Raw genomic sequence first — 19,419 nt, 5'->3', positions numbered from 1 at the left:
GTGAATTTTTCACCTTTTTGCACATTTTTAGGCAAATCTAACAGATTTGCCCCCCATCACTAATTGTGGACTTAATATGCTACATGAGGCCAGCTCTTCCACTCAAGAAAAATAATAAATTCCTTCCACCTAACAGTAACATAATACAGGTATGGGACCTTTTATCCAGAATGTTGGACCTGAAGTTTTCCGGATAAGGGTTTTTTTTTTTGTAATTTGGATGACCACCCTTTTTCTACTTAAACATCATTTAACCATTAAATAAACCAATAGGCGTGTTTTGCCTTCAATAAGGATACATTATATCTTAGTTGGGATCAAGTACAAGGTACTAGTGTATTATAACAGAGAAAAAGGAAATCATTTTTAAAAATGTTAATTATTTGATTAAAATGGAGTCTATGGGATTTGGCCATCCCATAATTCACAGCATTCTGGATAACGGGTTTCCAAAAAAATGATCCCATACGCGTCATTGTTTTTGAGACAGGAAAAGACAAATATCCTACTCTCCTCTCATCCATCGTTCCTTTTCGAACATCTATTGCTGAAAAGGCATGGCCCATTTTTATTTGTATGTGATCTTAGGCATCGCTTATCTTAAACAAAGCCAGACTGGACAGCCTGTTTTCATAACTAAAACATTCCATTCCCGTCACAAGTTTCTCACAAAAGCACTTGGGGAAAAATGTTTAAAAAAAATGGAGAGCCTTGTCTTTGGTGGTGTACTATTTGTGGAACAGTGGAAAAGAATACACTGGGAGACAGACGTCATGAAGAAGGAAAATATAAAATACTATTTATTAGCCTCAGGGCAGAGACACACAATGCTATTTGGGGAGATTAGTCTCCCAACGACCAATCTCCTCTTCTTCGGGGAGACTTCGGAAAATGAAGCACTCAGAGCTCCTAGAATGTAAATTGCCGGCATTGAAGGCAAGGGAGGCAGTTTGGGGAGATTAGTCGCCCTGAATTGCAGCGCGTGTCTCTGCCCTCAAGGAAATCATAGTACATATGCTTATCAAGGAGAAAGAACAGCATGCCTGTAGGAACACAACCATAACTCTTGGCTGACAAGAGAAGTAATATTACCGACAATGACTGACAATAACATAAGAAAAATCTTTTTGAGTGAAGACAGGCGAAAGAGAAAGGTCTGGATTAAATACATGACACTTCCTCATGTAATACAGAAACACTGTCAGTGTACTCCATAGTACAGACGGGCTCTGTTTTTGTAAAGAGGGTGCATGTACTGACTGGTTTTTTTTTAAAGGAAAAATGTTATATCTTCTTAAATGAATTCTCACTTTTGTATATGTTTGATGCATGTTTACAGTATTACAACATATGGGTGCCCAAGTGAGAGTCAGGGTTGCCACATTTTCTGGAAAATATACCAGCCTTCCTATATTTCCTAGACAATTTGCAACTGGTTTTAATTTGATTATATATTTGTCGTTTTTGAGATATTAAGATTTCATTCAGTAGCTCTCCAGTTTGCAATTTCAGCAATCTGGCTTCTAGCGTCCAAATCAACCATGCATTGATTTCAATAAGAGACTCAAACATGAATAGGAGACACCCTGTATAGAAAGTTGGAAAGATTCAAAAAACACGAATCATTAAAAAAAAAAAAAAAAACTATAAAAAAAATCATATAATCTATATTCTATAACATACTAAAAGTTAAATTTAAGGTGAACCACCCTTTTAAAAGGAATAGTGACATGGGAGTTTTGTCCCCTGCTGTTTTCCAGACAGATGAAAGTGCCACATAATAGAGGCCTGCAGAGCCACAAACACTAAAAAGACAATTCTGATTATTATACATACATTGAGACTTTGCTCTCACAATCCACATTTGTTCTACGCTATCTTAACATCTGTACACACTCTCTGCGCTGCCCTGTGGCCCTTTTCTTCCAAGCTCATTCTCTCTCCCCCACCTCATTTTATTCCTCTCCCCCCACCTCATTTTATTCCTGTCTCCTACGTCCTGCTTGCACTATTCTTTTTATACAGCTGTGTCATGTCCCCCCCCTCCACCCCGAACACCCAAGGCCAGTGCTTCCACAGCTGGGCATACTCTCTCCCTCCTGCAGGAGGCAGTGGGACCCTTTGACTGGGTGGGAGGCCACATTCTCAGACTGTGACACAGGCTGTGACAAGAGACCTTAGGAATGCAGGATGAAGGGACCCTGTCAAATATTAACCAGTTTGCTCCATTAACTCTTTGGAAAGCTGAGCTGGGAAGCCTTAAATCTAGCCCCAGGCTTCCTTCACAAAATCTGTTCCCTAGGCAAAGAGGGTGGCTGTCCTTTTATTGGACTGAAATATACTTTATGTACTTTTCCAAATGGGATCTGTTACCAAGCAAGATGAAGAATGCACGATCCACTAGCACAGTGATCCCCAACCAGTAGCTCGCGAGCAACATGTTGCTCTCCAACCCCTTGGATGTTGCTCTCTGTGTCCTCAGAGCAGATGCTTATTTTTGAATTCCAGGCTTGAAAGCAAGTTTTAATTGCATAAAAACTAAGTATAGTACCAAGTAGAGCCTCTTGTAGGCTGCCAGTCCACATAGGGGCAACCAAATAGCCAATCACAGCCCTTATTTGGCACTCCAAGGGACTATTTTATGCTTGTGTTGCTCTCCAACTCTTTTTACATTTGAATGTGGCTCACGGGTAAAAAAAGGTTGGGGACCCCTGCACTAGCATTTCAAAACATTTGAGAGAGATTGTACTGAAGAGTTTTAGAATAAAGAAGGAAGTGTACGAAGTGGATAAATGTCACAAAAATACAAGTTAATTATTTACAATTGTTTTTTACTTTATATAGGCTAAAATAGGTACATGTTAGCAAAAGCAATGGATTTACAGTCGCTTTGCTCTATATTTGTTAGGGTTACTTCTTTTTAGTTAACAAGATATTCAATTTCCCCTCTAACTGTTCCATTCTGCACTGCTGCTTTACTCTTCCCCCAATTGTCATCTATTTAAGCCATCTTGCACCTCTACTACCCTCTTCCACTCTGCACTTGTTAGTCACCTTCCTTTAATACTCTGAGCTTCTGATTCACCTTCCTCTTCAATTCTACACCACTGTTGCATTTTGCCCTAACGCTTACTGTACCTAATCATTCAGTAATGCATTATTTCACTTTCCATTCCACTAGGAATCTATGCTACCCTTTCCCTTAAGGTGGCCATAGACACACAGATCCTATCGAATCAAGGATTCGTACGATTTGGTCGATCGGTCAGGTTTGATTTTGACCCGAACGATCCCGCCGGAGCCCATGGCACATCGTAATCGGATTGTTCGGCCGAACAATCAGATTACCCCCGATATAGCCATGCTTGTTAATGGCATATCAGGGAAAGATCCGCTCGTTTGGCGATGTTGCCAAACGAGCAGATCTTTGCATCTATGGCCACCTTAACACTTTGAATATCCAAGTTTCAATCTCCCGAAATGATCATGCTTTGGTAAGATCAGAGGATATGCAATGGGTAGAACTGTAAATAATTACCAGAACAGTAATAAAATGCAAATGCAAATGGGAGAAGCATTAAAAACCCGGTTGGGGAATTTCTAAGCTGATTACTCAATATAAAACAGAATATACACCTGGGCCATGGGGCCAGTCTCCTAACAAACGAATATGATGTAGTAAGAACTCTATGGCATCAAGTAAGGTCTCAGCAAGGGTTCACTATGGAAGGGCATTTCTGTTGGCTTGCCAAGCATGCAACTCTGGCCTCTGACCAGCAGAGGGAATAGGCAAATCAGAGTGGCCATAACTTAAGGTGGCCATAGACGTAGAGAGCTGCTCATTTGTCGCTAAAACAGCGAATCTCTCTCCAATATGCCCACATTGAAGTGGGCGATATCGGTGCTGATCCGTGGGCCCTAGGATTTTTTAACCTGCCCGATTGAGATCTGGCCAGAGATCGATCGGTAAAGCCCGTTGGATGGCCCCAAACACGGGCCAATAAGCTGCCAACTCAGTCTGTCAGCAGCTTTTATCGGCCCATGTATGGGGGCCTTAAGTTTCTCAGTTGACCCCACTTGTCTGGCTGCAGGCTGACTGATGCTGTAAGTGACAGTGCCTGGATTTCCCCATGACTTTCTCACATTGGGGAAAAGGGAAAGTCTAATTCCAATGTAGCCTTATAGCCTTTTCAAATACCTCTGCCTTACTAGTAAGTCCAGGGCTACACACATGACCAGCATGTACCTATCTCATAAAAATGGCTAATATCAGGAGCTGGACATATTAAGGTAGGCAAGTCCTTCTTACATAGCAACAGACATCAAGATACAATTATAGGTCAGCGCCACAGGCTAGGGAAAAAAACAAACCACAGAACCTAGTGCAATATTGTTAATATGCACAGATTTTCGTATGTGTTTTAAAGTGCTAAAGTGTTTTCTACAAGGTGCTAAAAATAAAATTATAATTAAGTCACACAAAGTGTTTTTAGTGCTTTCTTTAAAAGGTAAAATGAGTGTAATAGTGTAATTTGCCTTTATTTTTAAAAGGTTTTAAAACGTATTGCAACTTTAAAAAATAAAGGCAAGGCAACCATTCTCGAATTAGCATGATGAAACTCCAACAATCAAGGTTCATGTCCAAAGAGTTGGCAGGGAGAAATCCACTAACTACAAGCATCTAAAGATAATGGAATCAATGAGGGTTTAGGTGGTCATTTATATATTATGATTCAGAATATAACTAGGTAACCCCATGGGAAAGCGGCGAAGATACATATATATAGAAATAGGGTGTTTTATCTTGTTATGTTCATCAATGAAGATTTAAGTTGGCCGGGGGAAACCCATGTTTGTAGGCCTACCCTTTATTTGTAACCCTATGTAAAACTAAAACACTGTTTTGCATTCAATTTTGTTTGTTAATATGTGTTGATTGGTGCAAATAAAAACATTTTGGAAAAATAAAAAATAAAAGCAAATTACACTATGGGTGCTGTCCCTGCTTTTTAAAGTCTTTACAGAAAAAGGAATACCCTGGATTTGATATTGATATGCTGTTTTGAAATCAGGACCCTGTTGGATCGCAATGTGGCTGTGCTGTACGTTTCCCTGCTCTTAAAGTGGCCATACACAAGCAGAGATAATCTGCCAATTTGGGCCCTTTAGACCAATTCAGTAGCATATCTGCCCGTGTATTGGTACCTCCGATGGGTGAAAAATCATCCATATGGTGATTGGGTAGGTTTGATTTTCCCTCGAATCAGGGACTGCATTAGCTAGTTGATCCGGTCCTTGCTCCAACAGCTCTTATAACCGCTGTTGTAAGCGTAAATGCTCAAACCTGCACATACCATGTGTCAGACAGGGTAAGCATTGCCACTTTATGTGCCATAACCTAATAGTTAATACTTCCTAATGTTCCACATGTCAAGTGAAATACCATCTAGACAAAAACATCTAAACTTTCTCCAAATACAACCATCAAGGAGGCCACATTCAAAATTAACAAAACGGCTTATTATCGCAGATACAAAAATATCTGACCCATTTTTACTGAATTTGAGACTGTTCTGATATCGAAGAGTACTCTGGTATCCAGTGGACTAGTCCAATGGTATCAGAGTAGAAAGAAATATTTAGTTCGGCCAATAAAGTTTTTACCAAACCACCTTTACTTTGACTAAAACAGTTCTTGTTGCTGCCATGATTTAGACAAGCACTGCAAAACAGCATTAACATTCACAATGTTTTACATTTTAACTCTGCAGGCTCTTTATTGCAACTCACAAAAAAAAAAATGTCACAGATGGGTAGCAAAGCTGGTAAAACTCATATTTATAATGCAGGCTTCTGACCTATGTTTTGTTCCTAGGAGAGAGAAATATATCCAAGAATGTCTATTTCCACTTTCAGCACAGTTTGTTACTGGCCATACTAATCCTCTAACTCACAAATTGTCTAAATACACTTACTTATACTTGTAAAAAGGAACATTAACTATATATCTCTTCATTGTCTCCCAGGGCTTGCAAAAGTGCTGTACAAGTGCATAGAGCATCACATATCTTATACTGAAGCAGTTAAAATATAAAAAACTGTTTATGAAGGGAATGAAGGAGAAACGGCACATGGAGAGAGAGAAGGGTTGATGAGAAAATAAACTGAATTATGGAGTACGGTGAAGTGAACTTTTTGTTTCCAGATGTTGTAGAAATACAACTCTTAGCATCCCTTGATTATGTTGTAAAATGCCTGGAATTGTACCTCAAAAACATATTTAAAAATAGTGGAGGGTAAACTGGAGCAGGACGGTTCCTCTTTGCCTGGTTTTCCTAGGGCACCAAATCAACTAGGTCTGACATATATTTGCCACTGGTTACTGCCCAGGGGAAGATTTGGACAGTGTTGCTAATTGAGCCCTACTGCATGTTTTGTGTTCCTTTTATTTTGCTGGTAATATGAAACTAGCAGTTCTTAACCCCATTAAGCCACCAAAATGCTGGGTCAAATCAGGAAGATCCTACTTCCCCCCCCCCCCCGACCAATAATCGGATTACAATGAGGATATACAGAGACCCACTAGAAGAGAACCGTATCACCAAGCCAATGCAGCCCTTGTCTGTAGGATTTTTAGGGCTTGTACACCAACGATTTTTCTTGTGCTCTCCTGCGTTCCGGTTAAAAGTGCTCAACCGCAGGTCTAACGTGTAACTAATATCTGCCCAATGGATATCTGGTCGACGTTTGGAAAGGCCCCATAAACGGGTAAATAAGCTGGCAACTCTGTCTGCAGAGAATAGCTTTTATCAGCACCATTTACTGGCCAACCCCTAGAAAGCAAACGCTGGTTTCCATGGGTTACAAGACCTAGGCAAATTGTTTGCCTTTTATTACATTATGTCAATAGATGATTGAAGCCTAGGAGAAATTCTGCGATTTCCATTTTAACTTTCCCATCTGTGCCAACTCAACTTGAACAGGTTTACCATATCAAAGCAATCATGGCTGCTGCTACTTCAGTGAATACGTTTAAAATAACCAATTAATAAGGCTGCATGTGCATGGTGAAACAGTGCTACTATACATAGTAACATAGTAAGTTTGGTTGAGAAAAAAAAAAAGACTCATCCATCAAGTTCAAGCTTTTAAGTCCACATATAACCCACCTAACTGCTAGTTGATCCAGAGGAAGGCAACCCCCCCCCCCCATTTGAATCTCTCCAATTTGTCTCAGAGGGCCTTCCTGACTCCAAGATGGCAATTGGACAAGTCCCTCAACTTTTATTAAGAACTATCTTTCATAACCTTGTATTCCCTCACTTGCAAAAAAAAAGCCATCCAACCCCTTCTTAAAGCGATCTAACGTATCATCTACTTGATTCAGGGAGAGAATTCCACATCTTCACAGCTTTCACTGTAAAAAAAAACCCCATCCGAATATTTACATCAAACACATACTTGTGCTGTTTTGATAATTTATGACGTTCCCTACGCAGCCCAGACCACACTGAATCTTGGTCTTGAAAATATGGCGACCCTCTGTGGCCAACTTTGAAAGCATAAATCATTTGTTTCATTAGGCTTGTGGTGCAGTAAGTTCATGTTTATGTTTAGTATACAAAATACAGCATTTCTAGCCTTATTCTATTTTAGACTTTACTTCCCCTTTAACAAGCCTTCAAATAATTTGCCCACCACAGATGTCAAACTTACCGGCCTTATATTTATTTTACATCAGAGAAGTGAATGCTTATAAATCCCATTTAAAAGCAGGATCTATTTTCCCTTAACTCTTCAAATCACACAGACTTGGCTAACTCCTCCATAAAGCAGCTGTGTATTCCCTTAATATGTAACTACCAGAGTCAAAGATAATTCTCACTTCCCCATCTGTTTCTGGGTGGGGGACATGCAAGAGGTTAGAGGATTGGTGGTGACCCACGTAATACCAAAATGACCTTATGCCAGGCACAAGCTAGCGAGCAACAATATGAATATATGTTTCATATTCAAGGAGGAATTTAAATCGATGTAAACCTCATAGTATTTTCCTGTTATGGTTACGCACCGAAGGGATTTCTAGGGGCTGCGTGGAAAGAAACAAGGAGGTGTTTGATTTCGAAACATAAAGACAGCATTATATGTAGGGGGCTGGTTTTAGGTTTCTATTTCTGCAGCGTGTACGAACTGCTCTTAACCCCTCGATATCCAGAAAGTCCCACAACCCTTATATTTTCTGTACTGTCTCATACAGGATAAAATTCTAGGGCACACTATTGGGATCGACATTATATTTGCATATGATATAATACAGTATCAGTTGACCCATAGATTGCAGATTGTAATGAGAATTTTGCCCACAGCAATTTCTGTAAGTAGACTGCCAGCAGTTACAGTGTGGGACCTCTATGGTGATGCCAGGCTTCGGTTACTTACACCCACACAGGAAAGGCTACAGACGCTATGATTATACACAGAGCGAACCAAAAGCGGGACCCAGAGGGCAAAGTACAATTAGTTGTCCACTTACTATGCACTTGTATGCGTAATGGAAAAGAATCTCTCCTACTGTGAATTTTGCAGGTATTAGATATGGGAATGCCATTTTTGTGGCCTAATTACCATGTTCATTTTACAAAATTTGGCAGGTTATGAAAGTTTGAACATATTTCTGTGTTTTTTTTCCAGTTATTACAGTTTTGCTAATAAAGGTGAATTGCCCTTTAAGCTGTGAGTCTAACTTTTCGCAAGGGACCTGTTATCTTATATAGTTACAATTACTTATTTGCTTATCTATAAATTGTTACAAAAGTATCTTATCTTCTGCTGTGGCTGTTCTGGGCTCTCTGCCAAAAGCCAATTAAGTTAGAAATGTTGTTTCTTTTTCTGGCTGTTCAGTGCAGAGAAAAAAAAAACTGGACTTTCCAGTACAAATGAGGGACTGAGGGTTGAGCTGTCAAAAGAGGGACTGTCCGTCTAAAAACGGGGCAGTTGGGAGGTATGGACAAAGTAAAGTGGGATTTTAACTATGGATGCTTCACATCCACAATTTTTGGATTTGGTTGTAAATGGAATGCTACTGCAAATATTCATTTGAATACCAAATAGAATCCCAAGCCTAACTTGCATATAAAAGAAATATTTCATCATTATAAATAAATGATCTTGAGTTTTGGAGTGCTTTAAAATAATGTGATTTTAAGGCTAATGGCACAACATGCTGTTTCTCCACCTGGATTGACTACATCCCTATTTGTAGCCTATAGGATTGGCAAGGCATTATGGGAATTGTAGTTCAGCAACATCTAGCAGACAGAAATTTATAAACCCCCTGCTTGTATTCTTGATAATTGCAGATGGAGATTCTCTTCTTTACTTATATCGCATGAGAATATGTACTTACTGCATGCTATTTTATTTTTACCATGAATTCAAGAAGGAATGTCATGTTTTCTGTGCACATAATTTTTCCCAGTGACATGTCTGTCATTTACCTCAACAAGAAACTAGCGAGTTCCATTTTATGCACAAAAGCATTTTTGAAGCATATAGAATTTCGGCCACACAGAATACACAGGAGCAAAAGTGCTGTATAATTAAACCAAACATTCGAAGCAAGCCATACAAAACAAACAGTCCAAACAAAAGGTAGCCACCATTTGCTCTCCCAGATCCGCCTCAGATAAATATGCAGAATTGGATGCTGCCTGCTGTGTCTGAAGTGCTGCGCTGCAGGGACCTTGTGCTCCATTCCTCTGCTAGACCTTTTCTCATGTTACGCTTTGATGGGAACTGTGGAAAAAAAAAGTTTAATTTCCTTTGATTTCATTAAAGGGATACTGTCATTGGAAAACATGTTTTTTTCAAAATGCATCAGTTAATAGTGCTGCTCCACCAGAATTCTGCTCTGAAAACAGATTTTTTTATATTCAATTTTGAAATCTGACATGGGGCTAGACATATTGTCAGTTTCCTAGCTGCCCCCAGTCATGTGACTTGTGCTCTGATAAACTTCAGTCCCACTTTACTGCTGTACTGCAATTTGGAGTAATATAACCCCCTCCCTTTCTCCCCCCAGCAACCAAGCAACCTATCAGTCACACTTTACTGCAAGTTGGAGTAATATCACCCCCTCCCTTTCTCCGCCCCCCCAGCAACCTACAATGGGAAGGTAACCAGATAGCAGCTCCCTAACACAACATAACAGCTGCCTGGTAGATATAAGAACAGCACTCAATAGTAAAAGCCAAGTCCCACTGAGACTGATTCAGTTACATTAAGTAGGAGAGATAACAGCCTGCCAGAAAGCAGTTCCATCCTAAAGTGCAGGCACAAGTCATATGACTGGGGGCAGCTGGGAAACGGAAATATGTCTAGCCCCATGTCAGATTTCAAAATTGAATATTAAAAAATCTGTTTTCCCTTTTGAGAACAGAGCAGCACTATTAGCTGATGCATTTTGAAAACAACATCTTTTCCCATGACAGTATCCCTTTAAGGACAGGGAGAGAGTGAGTAAGTGGCACGGGCCATGCACAGCAGATACCCCTTGATAGGCTGCTTGTTTCTGGTATCATTAGCAGGTTATTGGTTTTATTAAACTAGTTGTGCGTTTCTAAGAGCACAAGACTTGTACAAAATAAACATCAGTGCAATCTGGTCAGTGTGTGCAGGGAATGAGTAAAATTGCTTTTGTTTTTTTAAATAAACAAACTTGAACCTGACAGCCATCACCCAATGTAAACATGGCCCAACTGTTAGAGGAGACAGGGGTTCTACTTCCCAACAGCTGGAGCACCACAAGTTTGACATCCCGGCCTTCTTAAAGAGAAACAACCCCCACACACACACACATCACCTTAAAGTTATTCCCCTGCATATGAGATCTGCCACCTCCTCTTCCTGCTGAATAAACCCCACTGCCCACCTCCCCCCCCCCCATAACAAGAATTACAGAACTGGGCAGCTGGGTTGGCAGACATGTTTAGCTATATGACATCTGGAATCAGTAGCCCTGGAGATCACTGGATGCACTGGAAGTCAACATGGTCCTAACCCAGAGCACATGCTCCTGGGCAAGGAGCCCAACACCGGATGTGACAAGGCCAAACATGTCGGCCAACCCCACTGCACAGTTCTGCATTTCTATATCCCAATGTGGCTGGGGGGTGAGGCTCCCATTTAAAAGGCTACAGGGCCTAGTCTGTTGACTTCTAATTCTCTAGGAAGGGACAAAGCAATAAAATTGGAAATTTTAAGCTGTGAAGTCAACTTTTAGAATAACGCAGAGAAATGAACGGATCTTAAAAAGTAGGTTTAAATACCATGCTTCAGTGAGGTCAAACAGATAAATAAAAAACAAGATCAGGGAACACTGCTCCTAATATTGTTTATTTATTCCATCCACTGTATGATTGGCTCCTTTCTGGACTAGTACAACTCTGCAATGCAGTCTCTATATCAACGGATGTCAACATTACTTGTGTAAAGCGAACTCTAGGCCCAGGACGATCCATAACATTTTGCCCACCATAGCATTCCCTTACCCTAGGGGCCCCAAACCAACCCCTAACCTTTGCAAAGCCGCCAGAGATATCAGAAGCCGATGGCTCTGAAAGTGCATGGAAATACTCTTGCTGGATGGACCCTGTTTAGGACAAGAAAGAAACCACAGTATACAGTTAATTTTCTCAGGAACATTTAAAACCACACTAGGTCAGGGAGCAGACAGGGGTTTTTACAAGGGCAGTGCATATTCTGACCTTGTCAAAATTCATCCATGCTCACCCCTTCACAGGTCGCTACAGCATATGCCTGGACCTGTTTAGTCCTGAGCCCAACATAGTGCGAGGCAGCACTGTTCCGGCTTAAAATTATCCCATTTTCTTTGACATTGAGGAATGGCCCTTTAACAGATTCTGAAGAACTAAAGTAGGGTAAGCTTTGGTTTGGGTGCAAGAGTCATGGCACCTACGATGCTGCCCTGTAAAGCTGGCCATAGACGCACAGATCCTATCGTACGAATCGAGGATTCGTACGATTTTCGTATCGTGTGTGGAGAATGCCGATGTCTTTCGTCCGTTTGGTCGATCGGACAGGTTTGATTTTGACCCGGCTGATCCCGCCGGAGCCCATTGCACATCGTAATCTGATCGTTTGGTTATACGGCCGAACGTTCAGATTACCCCCAATATAGCCATGCTTGTTAATGGCATATCGGGGAAAGATCCCCTCGTTTTGCCACGTCACCAAACAAGCGAATCTTTGCGTCTATGGCCACCTTAACTCCGTTCTCATCACCCCCACAACCTGCAGTTAGATTTCCTACATTATTGCATACAATACCTCATCCATACTCAATAAACGAGCATTATAAATGGCCTAGTAACTCATTTGTATCCAATACTGGAATTTACTAAAGATTAGGTTAATGGAACACATCTCTGCATTTTTGTCTTGAGGAAAAACCAAAGCAACAAAAAGCTAGAAACAGTCTAATACCAATTGCCATTATAATCAATTGAATTTGTGGCACTTATAGTACAGATAATATGCATATGAGAATATGGCAACCTATAATATGGAAATACGCAAAGATGGAGTCTCCATCCCCTAGAAATTATGGTTCTATTTTGGTGCAATTTCCGACTGTACACAAATGACCAGGGATAACCTCTATGGAAAGACTAGTTTATGGTGTAGGGAATCATTTTGATCGAACATTAGCGCTTTTAATAAACATCAGAAATCATGTAATATGGCACAACAAAGGAATTCCCTCACCCTACCAGTAAGGACAGTTCTAAGGATGAAATGCTACTTCCCTCACCTTTAACTACATCATGCCATTTGGTGCTATAAACTCAGCATGCCTAAAATCAGAGTCCTTTTGCTTCATCTATTAGTAGAAAATATCCCCCCCCATCACAGCTGATAAAACATTCTTCTCACATCCAAGTTTACACTAAATCATGGTTGGATTTCAACACTGCAGATACAAGGTACAAGTTTCTACTGACCCTGTAAGACCCTTGTGTTCTTCTCTTCAGAACCACCCATTATAGAAGGGAAATTCACTTTAATATTGTATAGTTTTATAAATGTAAAATCATCTCCTTCCACATGCTGCATGACAGGAAAGCACTAGAATAATCCCTTTTTAGCAGATACATGTCTGACATACGCCAGCATAGGATCAGTGTTACCAGACTTCCCTTCTACTTTAGTACTACATGTATATGCCTAAACATTCGATTCCACAAAATAGTGGATTCGGTGCATCCCTAATTTGAAGGTATGGAAATTAGAGAGCTGCCAAATAGTTAACCTTATTTGTGGTAACCCATGCACTCCACTAGATACTGTTGATGTCTATGGAGAGAAACTTCCATCTTGTCACAGTCTGAAAGCAATGTGACAACTTGTACCCAAACTGTTATAATCAGGCCTGGATTTACATAGCGGGCATCCCTAGGCCCAATTCTGTTCATAGCTCCTGTCCCCTCCCTTTTATTCATGGAAATTTTCATCATCAGGACTGGAGCAATGGGGATTGTTGCACAGGAAATTTAAAAATCGATTGTATCTGCTGCACATCCCCAGTGTTTTTGAACCAATTTGGGTGTGGTTGGGCAACATGCTGCCCCCTAAAATCCTGGTGCCCTAGGCCCAGGCCTTGGAATAAATGTAATAATACAGTTAAAAAGAATTTATGCAACTCCCATGGCAGGGGGCATGCTGGTCTGATATCAAATACCATTGCTTGCCCCCTCTCATAATGAGTAACAAGAGTTAACACCTTTTCTATATTTTTTATCTTTTTTCCTTATTAAATCACATCTGCTCAGGTAGGTAAAATATGCTGGCACCAATTAAACTACTTTTCCTGACCAGTCTGGACCAAAAAGTGCATATGCTGTGTCTGGCAGTAGGGTTACCACCTCACCCCTAAAAATGAACACATATGCAATCCACACCCTGTATGGCTAATAAGCAATTAATTTAGATGCATGGCTGCACATAAATCAGTTGAGTCTGTAGCATGCATTTAAATGAATTGCTATTTAGCCATGCAGGCTGTGGATTCCATATGTGTCAGTTTTTAAAGGGGTGAAGTGGCAACTCTATCTGGCACACAAAAGATGAAGTAAAGAAACAGTGTAGTCCACCTCTCCATGCATTGTGCTCCTGCCATACTAGAGACACACAATATGATTTCCCCAAGTGGGACCCCAGTATTGCGATTTCAACCTCAGACATTCCAACCTTCACCTTTAATATTGTAAAGTAGTTGTTCATGGTATGTTAAGGTCTCTAAGGAAACTATATTCATAGAGAAACATTTTACAAATGAAGACGGCAATAGAATCCTTCAATATATAAATGAGGATAAATGGAAAATATTTAATGACTCCAGTAAACTGCTGCCTTGCACACAACACATTGAAGTTCTCAAACCTCAGCATATGATGAATCCTACAGATGCTTTTGTAACTGAGGTAGAGCACTCACATTCTGGGCAATTTGTTCTCGGCAGCAGTCGTAGCACCAAGGCAGAAAAAATGCACAAGTAAATCTGCCCTTAAGGCAATTCTCCTGCAGAAGAATGTAAAGTGCAGTCCGTATAGGGCGCCTTATATACATATTAACCAGGAATCTGATTTTGCAGGATGTTTATATTGCTGCTATCACAATGCTGCTCCCACTTTAATAAATAAATAATAAAACTTTCACAAACAATGGGTGTCAACCATGTGACCCTACAGTATGTCACTGAGGATTCTTAATCACCCAGATGGTTCTAGATCTATTTAATGTAAAAGGAAGAAGGAACTATTGTCACCTAATAGCTTCTAGGTGCAGGTGTTGTTGTATTAATTATAATCCACCCCCAGCACAGCAGAATGTGTTGGTACTTAGGATGTTAATGTATAACTAGACCTAATGGGACAAGAGAGCTAAGGAGAAAGAAGTAAACTTAAAAAAAAAAAAAAAAAAGCTAAAACTTTCTCAGTGTCCCTCCCCCATCCCTCTGCTCTGAACAAAAGGCATCCAGTCGGTTTGTATCACAGCCACTTCCAAGTGAAATCTAGGCCAATGCAAATTGGAAAAAGGGGGAGAAAGTATCCAAGCAAAACTCTTTTCTAATAAGGCACAAAGTGTTCCTACTTGAGACAAAAATGCATTCAGGCATTGCTGCAAAATAAATTCAAATAATACACAATTCTGCATCTGAAATCCATGTTTCATACAGAATTCACACTGAATTCTAATGTACTACACTACCTCTGTCTGCTAGTTCCTGAGGGTGAAAGGGTTAACATCCACCAATGCCCTTCAACCCCCCCCCCCCAGGGTGTCCATAACTTGCACCTCATTGTGACTTCATTAATCTGTATGTACAAAATCTAATTTCACCTAGCATTGTCTGTTCTTTTCCCGTTGGTCCTCTTTATTTTTATCCCCATTGTTAGCCAGTGTGGTTGTCCCAGAGACCTAACCTTGCAGGTATTAAATGGACATATATTTCTAGCACTTCCACGAGAGATCTTATATATCTAGATCCAAAAATACATGTATTAGGGGTAACAACAATAAAATGAGCACCAGAGGTTGTGAGGTGACGGGGTGGGGGTGGGGCAGCTTCCTGGGCTCTGAGGGGTTAAGCGCAGGATTAGTTTATTTGCATGGGATGGCTACAGAGAATGAACAGTATGCGCCTTCTTTCTCTCCCTGTAGAGGCAATGAACAGTCCAATTGCATGGTTTCCTAAACTTTTATATAAGACCGGGGTTCAGAATTTAGACATATACACGACAAACTGTCTAATCAGCTTAAGTGAGGATTAAATCATATATATATATATATATATATATATATATATATATATATATATATATATATATATATATATATATATATATATATATATATATATATATAAATTAGGTGTGTAGAAAATTGCAAAGGTTAAGATTTTATTAACTAAAATCGAAATGGCTAGAAATCTATTAACCCTTTAAGTGTCTGACTTTCCCAGGTAGACAGCACATACAGTATAAATAACATAGGCTCTAAGAAATCATATCAGAAAATCAAGTATCTTTTGGGGGGCAGTACCTTGGAAATGATGAGAGGCTCCCCATGTTCCAGCCCTCCTTTTAGGGTGAATCCCCACGGTGCGCCGCCCTGTAACTGCACATGGATGCACTGGGAAGTCCCATCTGCAGGCTGTGGATCCATTTCTTCCTAACCTCCATGCACTGCAGGACTTTAATCCAGATCAAGCTGCTTGTCATTTAATCCAGAGTACCCCCAGATCCATAAAATTGTGGAGCCCCAATGATCCCAGGAGCACAGAGTAAGCTTCCCCCAGTCCGAACCGTGTGCACTCTCAGCCTCATAGATGAGGAAATGAGGACGGGGGAGGTTTAGAAGGTAGGGCAGCCAAACAAACGTGGCCATTGCTTTAGTGGGCGTGGCTATAATCGTCATTGAAACTAAAGAGGCAATTTTTCATGGTCTCCGGGAGTATAATTTGCAGGGTATGTGTGTAGGTGGTGTAAATCACACAGTAAACTCAGACCAGCACCCTCCCGTCAGGAAGTCACATTGCAAATTTTAAGAAGTGCTTGAAGGTATCGTAATCTTTTGGAGAAAACTTAACTTTTTCAGTAAGAAGTTTTATTACATTCACTGCGCATTGGCGCAAACTATAAAATTCGCAAACTTTCTTCCACTGTCGGAAGAGGTGGTGAAAAAGTTTCTGGGTTCACAAAAGCTATATTAAAGTCGTGCAAAGGAAAATTTGTTTGCACAAAGGCATAACTTTGCGCGCTGAGAATAGTTTTTCCGTTACCGACATTCCCGCACAAGTATGTAGAAATTGCAGAGGTTAAGATTTCAGTAACTAAAATTGAATGTCTGGAAATCGATTAACCCTTTAGGCGCTTGCTGCACTGAGGTACGACTTCCCCAGGTAAACAACAAATACAGTATAAATAACATAAACTCTAAAAAATCAAATCACCTTGGAAATAATGAGAGGCTCTCCATGTTCCAGCCTTTCTTTTTTTCAGGCTAACCTCCATGCACCTCGATTCAGACCGCTCCTCATTTAATGAAAAATGAGGACAGGGGAGGGTCAGCCAAACAAACGCGACCATTGCTTAAGGAGCTTGGCTACAATGGCCACTGAACCTAAAGAAGCAACTTTTCATGGTCTCAGGGAGTATAATTTGCAGGGTTTGTGTGATGGTGGTGCAAATCACACAGTAAACTTGGACCAGCACCGTCCAGTCAGGAAAGGATGGAGTGATGGGAGTGGTCACCGACTACCACAGCTCCCTCTACAATGAGAAAGACACAGAAAAGACATTGGCATTGGCTGTCAGGTATCACTAACAATATTGATTCCGCAGGTCTGTCAGCCAGTTCTATGTAGTGTTGTGGGATCTCATTGATCAGGACCTACTCCAGCTGTTTGAGGAGATGGTTGTGGAGGGTAGAATGCCACAGTTGCTGAGGGAATGAATGATCACAATCTTGCATAAACAGAAGGGGGAGAAATCTGACCTACAAATTGACATCCCATCTCTCTCCTGAATGTGGACTACAAGATCCTCAGCAAGGTACTCGCCAACAGGCTAAAGACAGTCATTGTGCATATTTTCAAGCTGGACCAGACTTGCGGTATCCCAGGGTGACAGATCCCAAATAACATTGCTCTCATTAGAGATACAGTCCACGACATCAAAGATCGCCATGTACACAAGGCCCTGGTCAGTCTTGATCGGTAAAAAGCCGTTGATCGTGTGTCCCATGTCTTCATGCACAAGGTCCTAGGTAGATTTGGATTGAGAGAAAAGTTTTGTTTGTATGTCAGTCTTATGTACCATGATATTTTCAGTTTGGTGCTGGTAAATGGTTGAAAAACTGACCCATTTCCAGTTTTGTCTGGGGTCAGACAAGGCTGTTCTCTCTCACCTCCTTTTGTTTAGTGTATCAGGTGGAATCCAGAGATAAGAGGGATCACTGTACCAGGACCAGATCCCAGATCAAGTGCTTGCTCTACATGGATGACGTGACCATCTTCTGTGCTGATCATCTGTTGGTGAGAGCACTAGTCCATACCTGTGAGCCCTTTGGTAGAGTTTCAGGAGCTAAAATCAACTGCAGGAAGTTAGAGACCCTGCTCTTTATAGAATGGAACCTGACTTTGGACACCATCCCCTTTTCCATCAAGTCAGACTTCATCAAAATTCTTGGAGTTTGGTTTTGTGGCGAGGGTGCTGCCCTCAAGTGCTGGGATAAAAGACTTGCAAAAGTTTGACAAAAGATTTGTCTCTGGAGCCTCAGAGATCTCACCATCAAAGGGAAACACTGGTGCTTGGATCCTGCGGTACATGGCCCTAGCATGGCCACCTCTGGCTACTGTCTGCAGAGCCATGACAAGGACAGTTTTTCACTTAATCTGGGGCTCTAATATGGACAGAGTAAAGTGGGCAGTTATGTACAAGGAGCTGTGCAAAGGTGGGAAATTTGTCACTCATATCCCCACTCTGCTGAGGAGCTTCTTCATGTGTGATTGCATCCACCAGACAATCACCAGAAAAGCCAAGGACTCTGCTGGCAGCTCCATGTCTCGTTTTTTCTTTTGCCACTCTGTCACGTGCTGGGGTGAGGCAAATGGGACAGCTCCTAGCCTTACAACTGGAACACCCCTTGGTTCTACCTGGATGTTACAAAGTTTGTGAGGAAACACCAACTGGAAAAAGTCAAGCCTGACTTGTAGATAGATAGATAGATATATATATATATATATATATATATATATATATATATATATATATATATATATATATATATATATATATATATATATATATATATATATATATAAAAAGGACCAGCAAGGATCATCAAAAGGACCAGCAACACCAAGATATTTGTGTAGCAAATCAAAGTGTATTCATTTTATGCATGAATAGCCGACGTGACGATTTCGGTCCACGCATGGACCTTCCTTATATATATATATATATATATATATATATATATATATATATATATATATATATATATATATATAATATATATATATATATATATATATATATATATATATATATATATATCAAACTGGATATGGTTATAATCGATAGCTATAACAATGAACTAAGGAATGACAGATACATGAGAATCAGAGTGCAGAATCGCAGGTTCACCATTGCATGCAGGCCACGGCACCGTTGCAGCTGGCTAACTTATTAGACAGTGTCTAATTTGCGAGGACAACAATTTTATGTTACAGACAGTCAAAAACAATAGACTTTTTAGGGAGAAAATCTGTGGAGGTTATTCATTAATATACTTCAGGTCCAGCCCAAGATTCCATATAATATATATTCCATATAG

General features: G+C 40.4%; 1 protein-coding gene across 3 annotated transcripts in view; it reads right to left on the bottom strand.

Moving 5' to 3' along the window:
- The window catches only part of shroom4.L (shroom family member 4 L homeolog), a 61,151-nt gene extending 44,719 nt beyond the window's left edge, over positions 1-16,432 (bottom strand). For 2 of the 3 annotated variants that reach the window (XM_018229625.2, XM_018229626.2), the window contains exon 1: positions 16,123-16,432. In XM_018229625.2, coding sequence (XP_018085114.1) covers positions 16,123-16,245 — 123 coding nt within the window. In that variant the 5' untranslated portion in view covers positions 16,246-16,432. Of the gene's footprint in view, positions 1-9,659; positions 9,796-16,122 lie in introns of all 3 variants that reach the window. The other variant, XM_041572560.1, reaches the window with a different exon arrangement.
- Between the last annotated feature and the right edge of the window lie 2,987 nt (positions 16,433-19,419).

This window comes from Xenopus laevis, chromosome 8L, assembly GCF_017654675.1.
Source record: "Xenopus laevis strain J_2021 chromosome 8L, Xenopus_laevis_v10.1, whole genome shotgun sequence".
Taxonomy (NCBI): domain Eukaryota; kingdom Metazoa; phylum Chordata; class Amphibia; order Anura; family Pipidae; genus Xenopus; species Xenopus laevis.
Note: the sequence above shows the minus strand (reverse complement) of the source record. Positions and strands in the feature narration are given on the sequence as shown.